The sequence below is a fragment of the Coregonus clupeaformis genome, chromosome 25, assembly GCF_020615455.1.
Source record: "Coregonus clupeaformis isolate EN_2021a chromosome 25, ASM2061545v1, whole genome shotgun sequence".
In the NCBI taxonomy this organism is placed as follows: Eukaryota; Metazoa; Chordata; class Actinopteri; order Salmoniformes; family Salmonidae; genus Coregonus; species Coregonus clupeaformis.
The window spans coordinates 35604852-35615844 of NC_059216.1; the positions used below are offsets into that span (position 1 = coordinate 35604852).

The 10993-nt window shown below is 40.1% G+C and overlaps 1 protein-coding gene across 1 annotated transcript; it reads right to left on the minus strand.

The window, feature by feature from the left end:
* Positions 1 to 809: 809 nt before the first annotated feature.
* On the minus strand, positions 810 to 10496 carry LOC121539615 (visinin-like protein 1). The gene is made up of 4 exons (XM_041848247.2): positions 10250 to 10496; positions 7491 to 7657; positions 5430 to 5645; positions 810 to 2844 (listed from the first exon to the last, which is right to left on the minus strand). Exons 2-4 carry the CDS (start codon positions 7650 to 7652, stop codon positions 2647 to 2649), a joined length of 576 nt encoding a protein of 191 aa, XP_041704181.1. The 5' UTR covers positions 7653 to 7657; positions 10250 to 10496; the 3' UTR covers positions 810 to 2646.
* Positions 10497 to 10993: the final 497 nt, after the last annotated feature.

Below are 10993 nucleotides of genomic sequence, written 5' to 3' on the forward strand. Positions count from 1 at the left end.
TTGTGGCATAAACACAACCAGTCATGATGCTTTTAACTGATTGTCAAATAATCACTTCAAAGGGCTCCTTTACTAGGCTATCCACACATGTTCATCCACTCGCAACATATTTCCAGCCTCCAAACAGTGGTGAATGGAAAGAGACATCTGTTACACAAAACAGCAAAAGGTGTAATGACATTTGGCGATTGTCATTAGGTCAGAATTTATGCGTCCACTGCTGTTCACATGCGTCTCTGTGTCTGCCACTTATTTCTGCCTTGGCAAAATGTCATTGTTCTCAGCGAACCTCATCGCATTTTGGAGCGTGGGCTACACCACCAGTTTTCAAGTCCATTCACTCATTTTTCATGCATCTGATATGAAGTAATGATAAAAAAGTGGTGTAATAGCCTCCAGTTTTCTTGACATTTTGTTTTAATTATTGTGATAGACTCATGTTTTACCGATATGGCGTACCCCCACTATTTATTTTGCCGGGATGCCGTACCGGACCGTACCGCCTTACTTTCACCCCTCATTATATAACAAATCTTAGCTGAACCAATTATCATTGGTTGTAATAAATGCAATTACAGACATTGGCGGAAAAATTGACGGAAATGGGAGATTTTTCTTTTTAAATCAGAGAATCTTGAAAAGTGAATAATTCACCTCAAACAACAATAAAATGCATCACAAAACGTATACCTTAGGAACCTTACCAATTGTCAAACTTGCATAATTTCTATGTAGGAGTATAAATCACGGAAATATGTAACGTTCTTGATTGATTGGTTAATGAATAGCATCACACTTACTAGACCATGCCTTTTGAAAAAGCCCATAGATGTTTTTATTGAGTTTCATTAGTACTACATAAAGAATGTAACCATGTAATTTTGGGTGCAACACATGCCACGTATAAAAAGAACAAAACAAACAAAATACACAGTAACTTATCTTTTGAATTGGATTTTTCATATTTAGTATAAACATTTACTCGACAAAGATTGTTGCCATGGAGTTTGGATCATCCTGTACAAATAATAGTATAGACTAATAATAATCAATAATGAGCATTCAAGTCTACATTATGCTGTATCCAGAACTGTGAAAAACAATGTCAGCTTCCACTAGTATAATAAGTGGAATGTTTGCCAGTACATGCCTGCATAGCTTCGAAATGGTAAATAGGTCTAGTATGTTCAATGAAAAGTACATTTTCACGATATCTGCAATCCGTATAGGAGTAAATTTGAAACAGGACTACAACCTTTAGTTTCAGAAGCTTTGTTTTTATCTAGCACTTCTTGCAACTCGTGAATGGTTCTGCATCATCACAGACCATTGTAAACTTAGATTGATTAAGAGATTAGAAGATGAAACCTTCAATAAAAAGTTGTTTTTTATAAAAGTACCGTTCTTAGGAATGCAGTATGTCCAGTAAACTCATGTAAGGCTTTCGTATCTGGCTTTGGAAATTCACAAGCTCCGGACGCCATGCTTGAAAGCCAAGATTTGTTACATTTCTGCCGTGCTCTGTGTTACTGTAAACATATTGATATGTATGATGTTACTTTGTATTGTAAATAGAGTGGGCTGAGAAATCCAACCAATTTGGAGCTATCATGGCGCTTTATGTATCCAGCAATGCTAAGAGTGATGGGTGGCTGATTCCATTGAAGATGGATAAGCATTGGCCTGGTGTTGATTGATGGCAACAGTACAATTGAATAATATTATAAGGGAAATATAGTATATCATTAGCAGCATATTTATTCACTAGTTGTTCAATACTGTTGGACTTAAATTCAATACTCAACTTTCAGATACATCTGGTCTCTGTGTGAAAGGTTACAACAAGGGCTCGTATTAGCTATCATTCAAGAACTCGTGTCACATTAATTACACATACGTTATGTTATTAATAAGGAGGGCAACATGCTCCCACAGGAGGTTAATAATATAATGGTCTGGTGAATCACTACTGTACATCCCATGCAACAATACCAAATGCTTTTCGGAGGGCTTCTTCTTGAATACCGCTCTTGAGGATGCAGAAACGTAATAAGAGGTTAGATTATAGAGTCTGAACACATAACACATGCATGCAAAGATTAGAACCTACACTTCAGTTCCAGTTAGTTTCCTATTTGGAACAAACAAGAATCTCTATTTTTCCAAGAGCTCAATACGTTTGGATATTATAGAGACGAGTTACAATTATCATAGGAATTATTGTTCATTACCAGTATGTTAAGCGTTAGCATTAGCAGCTAGCTGCAGCAGTGGACATGGATCATCTAAATACTGCAAGTACAGAATAATTCAATGTATAGCGCTTCACTGATATACAAGCTAGCCTAAAAGTGAATAGGTAAATGGAATAGGATTACTTGTGCACAATTCACATTGGCAGGTTAGGTTTGATAAAATATAAATGTATCATGATACTGTGTAATATAATATATTCCAAATTATTCAGCTATTTCACATTCTCATGCATACAACCACAAGAAGCGAGTCCATTGAAAAATAGTCCAAGCATAATTTTTTTTCCTGTAGAAATGGCTGAGAAGAAGAACTTAATGAGACATTAAAACATGTGCTGCCTGTCCAAAGAGAGTGTACACGTCTGGTTTTATACAGATGAGCACCTCCTTCTCACTTCTGCATATCACACTGCAAGAGGAGCACGATGGACGGATCGCTCTTGGCCGCCTCTTTGAACTCATCCAATGAGATCTGGTCGTCGTTGTTCTTATCCATCTTGCTGAAGATCCTGTCCACCCTCTGCTCCGGTGTCAGGCCGTCCTCGTTCATCTTCATCATGATCACAGTGCCCACCATTTTGTATATGGCCTAGAGAAACACAGGGGACGACATGTTTGAGGCGATCCCACAGAAAGGAATGAATGAAATACCTATTTTCAGACAGTCTTGGTTAATATGTTAACATGTTCAAAGTTTATTCTCAATACTACTGCAGTTATTTACCAATGTTCAGTGGTGGAAAAAGTACTCAATTGTCATACTTGACTAAAAGTAAAGATACCTTGATAGAAAATGACTCAAGTAAAAGTGAAAGTAACCCAGTAAAATATTACTTGAGTAAAAGTATTTGGTTTGAAATATACTTAAGTATTAAAAGTAAATGGAATTGCTAAAATGTACTTAAGTATCAAAAGTAAAAGTATAAACCATTTCAAATTCCTTATTTTAAGAAAACCAGACACCACAAGGTATATACACTGCTCAAAAAAATTAAGGGAACACTAAAATAACACATCCTAGATCTGAATGAATGAAATAATCTTATTAAATACTTTTTTCTTTACATAGTTGAATGTGCTGACAACAAAATCACACAAAAATTATCAATGGAAATCAAATTTATCAACCCATGGAGGTCTGGATTTGGAGTCACCCTCAAAATTAAAGTGGAATACCACACTACAGGCTGATCCAACTTTGATGTAATGTCCTTAAAACAAGTCAAAATGAGGCTCAGTAGTGTGTGTGGCCTCCACGTGCCTGTATGACCTCCCTACAATGCCTGGGCATGCTCCTGATGAGGTGGCGGATGGTCTCCTGAGGGATCTCCTCCCAGACCTGGACTAAAGCATCCGCCAACTCCTGGACAGTCTGTGGTGGATGGAGCGAGACATGATGTCCCAGATGTGCTCAATTGGATTCAGGTCTGGGGAACGGGCGGGCCAGTCCATAGCATCAATGCCTTCCTCTTGCAGGAACTGCTGATACACTCCAGCCACATGAGGTCTAGCATTGTCTTGCATTAGGAGGAACCCAGGGCCAACCGCACCAGCATATGGTCTCACAAGGGGTCTGAGGATCTCATCTCGGTACCTAATGGCAGTCAGGCTACCTCTGGCGAGCACATGGAGGGCTGTGCGGCCCCCCAAAGAAATGCCACCCCACACCATGACTGACCCACCGCCAAACCGGTCATGCTGGAGGATGTTGCAGGCAGCAGAACGTTCTCCATGGCGTCTCCAGACTCTGTCACGTCTGTCACATGTGCTCAGTGTGAACCTGCTTTCATCTGTGAAGAGCACAGGGCGCCAGTGGCGAATTTGCCAATCTTGGTGTTCTCTGGCAAATGCCAAACGTCCTGCACGGTGTTGGGCTGTAAGCACACCCCCCACCTGTGGACGTCGGGCCCTCATACCACCCTCATGGAGTCTGTTTCTGACCGTTTGAGCAGACACATGCACATTTGTGGCCTGCTGGAGGTCATTTTGTAGGGCTCTGGCAGTGCTCCTCCTGCTCCTCCTTGCACAAAGGCGGAGGTAGCAGTCCTGCTGCTGGGTTGTTGCCCTCCTACGGCCTCCTCCACGTCTCCTGATGTACTGGCCTGTCTCCTGGTAGCGCCTCCATGCTCTGGACACTACGCTGACAGACACAGCAAACCTTCTTGCCACAGCTCGCATTGATGTGCCATCCTGGATGAGCTGCACTACCTGAGCCACTTGTGTGGGTTGTAGACTCCGTCTCATGCTACCACTAGAGTGAAAGCACCGCCAGCATTCAAAAGTGACCAAAACATCAGCCATGAAGCATAGGAACTGAGAAGTGGTCTGTGGTCACCACCTGCAAAACCAGTCCTTTATTGGGGGTGTCTTGCTAATTGCCTATAATTTCCACCTGTTGTCTATTCGACTTGCACAACAGCATGTGAAATGTATTGTCAATCAGTGTTGCTTCCTAAGTGGACAGTTTGATTTCACAGAAGTGTGATTGACTTGGAGTTACATTGTGTTGTTTAAGTGTTCCCTTTATTTTTTGGAGCAGTGTATATATTCTTTTTGACGCATCGCCAGGGGCACACTCCAACACTCAGACATAAACACAAACAAAGCACTTGTGTTTTCCTGTCAAAACGTAACGAGTACTTTTGAGTGTCAGGGAAAATGTATGGAGTAAAAGTACATTATTTTCTTTAGGAATGTAGTGAAGTAAAAGTAAAAGTTGGCAAAAATATAAATAGTAAAGTAAAGGACAGATACCCCAAAAAACTACTTAAGTAGTACTTTAAAGTATTTTTACTTAAGTACTTTACACCACTGCAAATGTTCCCCACAATATAAAACTGTAGTCCTAAACATTCTGCTGATTATCTAGCTAAACTTGATCATCCTCTGTCTCAATGTTTCCTTTTAGTCATGTTTGTCTTTAGTAGTATACATTCTAACAACATGCACTGCTGATTACTTCAAACTGGATAGATAGCTTGAACAAATGGTATAAATGTCATGGTAACAATCCAGTATAATTTGTTTTAAACATACAGTATAGGGCTGGTTTCCCGGACACAGATTAAACCTAATAATGGACTAAAAAACTATTTCAATGGAGGAAATAGCTTTTCAATCCAGAACTTGGCTTAATCTGTGTCCGGGAAACCAGCCATCAATGTGATTCCTTACCTCGATGATCTCCAACATCTCCACCCTGGTGATCTTGCCGTCTCCATCCAAGTCATACATGTTGAAAGCCCAGTTGAGCTTCTGCTCGAAGCTGCCACGTGATGTGATGGACAGGGCACAGATGAACTCTCGGAAGTCGATGGTGCCGTCGCTGTTCTTGTCGAAGGTCCTAAAGGCGTGCTGTGCAAACTTTGACGCGTCGCCATACGGGAAGAACTGCGAAATAGAGAGAGATTGATTGATTGATTGATTGAGAGACAGCTGTGATATACAACTATTTATTAATCTCTAACATGACGTTTAAAAACATGTCTTTAGTTGTATCTAACTTAGATCTTTAACTGATTAGAGCAGCTTCCTTCCTTGTTGTGTATTCATGGATGCCAAGGGAAGCTAGGCTTCCCCCAGAAATCATTTTATCTTTCGTCTTTCTGTGTTTCATAATTTTCCTTCAATTCGCAAGAGGCTGAATGTATTTCACCGGAGAAAGCATCCTAGCGAGCGAAACAGCGCCCCTCTGTCTCTGTATGTGTAGCCCATCTATCTGATGCTGTCTGGTCAAAAAGAGTATGACATTGTTGCTGCCCGTAACATTGAATGCAAGGGAAGCCAGCGAGCATTTGGCCTCCCTTAATATTTTTTTTTTATACAATGATAGGCAATCAGCGTTGAGATAAACTGAGTGAACTCAACTGTGAATGGTCCTGACGCACCAAAAAAAGTGTCAAGGGAAGCCAGTTTGGATATGGCATCACACCAATCACATCACATCAAAAACTAAACGTCATTGACAGAAAAAAACGTGAATTGTTGCATCTTGTTGTGTTGTTGTCATCCGGTGGCTAGCTAAAATTGGCCCTTTCCTAAATTAGAAATGGATGGAGATAGGGATTTGGACTTGGTTTTACTTAATTCTCCGTACTGACCAATGATTATAACGACAATTCTGATCCAACCATAAATTCATACATTGTGCCTCTGGCCTGAGAGGATGGAAGTTCAATATGTAGCTAGATGTAGTAGGCTAATGTTAACTAGCTGGCTAATCGTTGCCCATGAAAGGAAGTTAGGCCAGCGAGCAAGCATTTTAGCCAGGTAGCCTAGGATAACAAAAACTAAAAGCGTGTACTGTATGACAGAGTCATAGACCGTTTCGGCAACATGAAAGAGAGGAGGATGGCATTGGAGTAGGGTGAGTCAACATGTTTTTTCTACTTATGCACACACACACAGAAATCAGAACCATGGACAGCCACATTATATTTTGCTTACGTTGATTGGACTAAATTGTTTTGGGAATCTTTTAGTTGTCACTGTATTAGACTAAGTATAGGTGATTTGATGATGTTGAAATGTTAAAGTTGAAATGGTGCTGGAATAGTGGAGGCAGCTCCTGTTTTCTTTGTGACTTGCGGTAACTCTCTGGTGTTTGTTTAGTAGTCCGAAAATGTAGAAAACATTAACTTGATTGACCGTGCTGTAGGTCATGTAACTGTTTGTTACATGCAATATGCTTTGTGGACTCCACCGGACAGATGTTGCTCTCCGGTTTTGTGATGAAACAAAGGTGTGGTTGAATTTATTCTGCCACTGTGTCTTCTTATTGTCTTGGCCTTAGGCCTATATATCACGGTGGCAAGGCATATGAACTAACAGGTTATAGAGCAAACAACGCAATTATCACAACACAGGTTGTAATATGCCATTTCTTTCCTGCCGTGGCTTCTCCAGTGATTTTACCCACGCACCTCTACTGGCTTCCTTTGAACCATTTACAAGGATTCCATAATACATAGCTCAGAGTGACAACTGTTCAAGCATTATGATCAGTTAGAAAACATAATGAACAACAGTGCAGTTTCAATACGAACAGAGAAATCAAACCCTGATTCCGCTCTGTTCTAGCTTTACAAAGGTTTCTTATAATCACATTATATAATCATGGTATCAATCATTTCCCTAGCTAGAAGTTATAACACCATATCAATAACGTCTCCAGCATGTAAAGCAGATGTACCATACCTGATCTGCAATAAGAGAATGTAGCCAATCACAACACACCTTTACATAGAGCTGTTGGAATTCGTCCAGGTTCAGCCTGCCGCTGGGGCAGTCTTTGAGGAAGCCTTTGTACCATTGCTTGAGCTCGTGTTCGTTAAACTCTGTGCTCTTCACCAGGTCCTCCATCACCTCAGGGGTCAGCTTGCTGTTCTGTTTTCCCATGGTGCCTGTTGTGCAGGAAGCACATGACCAAAGAGACTCAATAACAAAAAACATCTCTGAAAATGATGACTGGGAAGGATTTATACTGAATAGAAAGGAAACTCCAGCACATAGGTGATCTTGATGCTTCGCGACATTTAATGGATCATAGACCAACATTTCGGTCTCAATAGACCTTCATCAGGGTATTTTTCTACCAACGTGGTGATAGAAATAGCCTACCACACATTCAAATGTATGTTGTGCATTATAATGCATTATGTATAACGCATAAGGTGTTATAAACGTGCTTATAACGCATTATAAAGAGAGGGTTTTCATAGGAAATGTAACCAACAAGTTTGCTCTCAAACCTGCTTTGTTTCAAACAGTCCCTTTGTAAGGAATGAAATTAGTAAAAAAAAAAGAAGGAAAAAAAAGAAAAGACTATATATCAATAATGAATTGCTTTCCCTGCCTGATGCCAGTGTTCTATTTGTGTTCTCTAAATCTGTTGGCACCACAGTCTCTGGCCTGACATCACACAGTGCTGGGTAGGACCACTGCAGTCAGCAAGACTGACTATCACATCAAGCGTTCGATCATTACCTATCATCCAACGTACCTGTCTACGTTTTACCTGTAGCCTATAGTCTCTTGTGACAGACTTTCGCACGCGAGTTTTGGTTCTGGGTTCCAAAATTACCTGTAGCCTGATATTTGGGGATTGTCCCAAATGTATAGTGCCCATAGGGCACTGGTTGGTAGTTTATTATATAGGGAATAGGGTGCCATTTGGGACGTATACTTTTAACTGCAGTTCACATTTAATAACGTCAAAGTATAAACCTCTAGAGGAATCTATTCATTAATGAATGAGTGATAAGGATATGTCATCATAACATAATGGAGTAATCATATGAAGCCAGCAGTGTGTAGCCCATAGGGTGCATGGGCAGTAATAAGAATAATATATTTATTTTATATAGCGCTTTTCATTACACAAGGAATCTCAAAGTTGCTGTAAAAACAAAACAGAAAAAATCGAATTCATGTTGATCTCACAAATTCTTGGGCGATGCCTTCCGCAACTTCAGATGTGAGGGAGTCTGTAGTTAGATAGGAGTAGATGCAGCTCTCTTCAGACAGGCAGCATGTTTTGGGCGGAGGGAGGGAGCATCGATGGTGCAGTACTTCATTAATCCTTTAAAGCCATTGACTAGATAATGAATCAACAAGGGAATCAACCCAACTGGCGAGCTGCTCTCTTTCACAGTGGATCATCATCTTAAATAATAAAAAGTCACAAATCTGACAGCCTGGATTGGCAGTGGCTACTGCTTACATCTGCTCTGCCAATATGTTTGTTGACTATGGAAACTATACATGGGCCATTCAGTTGCCTATATGCTAAAATGTTATCCTGTCCTAGAAAACATAATCAAAATTAAATTAACTCAAAGACTAATTGTTAAATTGACAGTTGTGGGAGATAACTGGAACAACCATAATATGATAAAAGCTGTCGATGGCCTTAGGTGTAGGCTATGCAGTAGGCATACATTGTGATGGAGTCATGGACAGCAAGCACCGTGCTTGAACCAACAACCATGTGGTAGTGCACTGCCTATGCCAAAAAGGTGCAGACCTCTTTGCAGAGGCCATGTATGCCCCATACAGGCACATTACACATTGACATAGGCTTGGCCTATTTGCAATGTGTGTTGCATATCCAACATTTGGCGCAAAGGATATTTTTCATTAAAAAATGACATATATTTAGATGATGCAACCAAAAGGCTTGTGTTGAAATGATTTGGATCTTACATAACATCAAATGAGCCCAAGGCATGGAATGACCTTGAGGAGAAACATTTTTGCTTGAAGATGAGTAAAGAGATCAGAGGGAAGGTGAAAATGGGTTTGGCACCTACGGTCTGAAGGCTTAATATTCTTCACCTTAGATTAATGTCGTTACACATATAACAATGTATGGTTGTCCACATCACATGTACGCGCAACACTAACGTGATGTGGGGGAAAATATGCTATTTAATTGCAGATAGAACATGTCGTTTCAGATATCCAGTTAATGGTATAAGCCTGCTCGGACATAGAGGGGGGTATACAAGTGCATTCCGATAGAAACGACGCAGTGGTGTGGGAATTAAACCTTGTAAGTGATAACCCGCTCGAAATCACATCACTCTATTTCTCATGTCATTTTTCACCATGCGCAACATCTAAAAATGACAAAAATGGAGAATCAACCAATCAAATGACATAGTCGTCTGGTCATTCTCGTGAAATGTGACTAAACCAACGGAAAAGCATGATTTGAATATTATTTTCGAAATAGAAGTAATTCATTTAGCATGTTTTTAGTTTTCTAAACGTTATGCAAATGTTCATGATGGATGCGCAGATCCCCAAAATAAAACGCCAAACCTCTCCCCAAATATCATTCATTGAAATTTGTCTATAAGGGCAGGAAAACCCCCAATTATGTGATACATAGTGAATGGAAATTATTATATCTCTAGACAATCATCTCAAACAATTTAAATACATGCCATGCCAACATAAAAACGACATTCTGCAGACAAAATGCTTCTTACCTTATTATACAATTTTTGGAGATGCTATTACTAATGGTCGTCTGCACTGTCGTGTATTTTGAGACAGTAAAAAACCTCCCGATGATCAAGAATGCCTAAATGGGAATATCCCCTAAAATTGGCCTCTTCAAGACGCAGAGTGAAAAATAACGGGTTCCCGTGCTATTCCAGATGAGACAGGCGCAGGCAGGCAGCAGCGGCAGTAGGGACCGATCCCACGCTAGTCTTTGGTAATGCGACTCTAGACATACGGCGTCACCCGTGTGCATCACAAATTGATCTTATGTTGACTGTTGTCTCTGTGCATTGCTCCAACTGCTTGATTTTATATTTGCGTTGATAAAAGAAGTATAGGCCTATCTATGACTTATAAGTCCTGTTCCCTTTTAGCACAAATAATGACATTTATTGGATAGGTAGGTGTATGGATAAATTATGATTGAGGTGACCAAAACCAGTCAATAAGCACATCCAGCATAATTAAATATGTATTTTACCTGGGGGATTTTATTTTGTTTTGTTGAAAGGCTATGCTTCATAATGGAATATTCAATAAATACTTACATTTTAACAGTTATATTCAGTCAGATTATACCACTTACATGCCCCCTGCAAAGCCTACTGCAGTAAGGCATGAAGCCCTATTCTACATTTGCACCGGTTTCTGCATGTAGCCTATGTAGCCTAACTTCCAATGCAAACATGGCTGTAAAGATATACCATGAGCCAAACAAGGGATAGGCT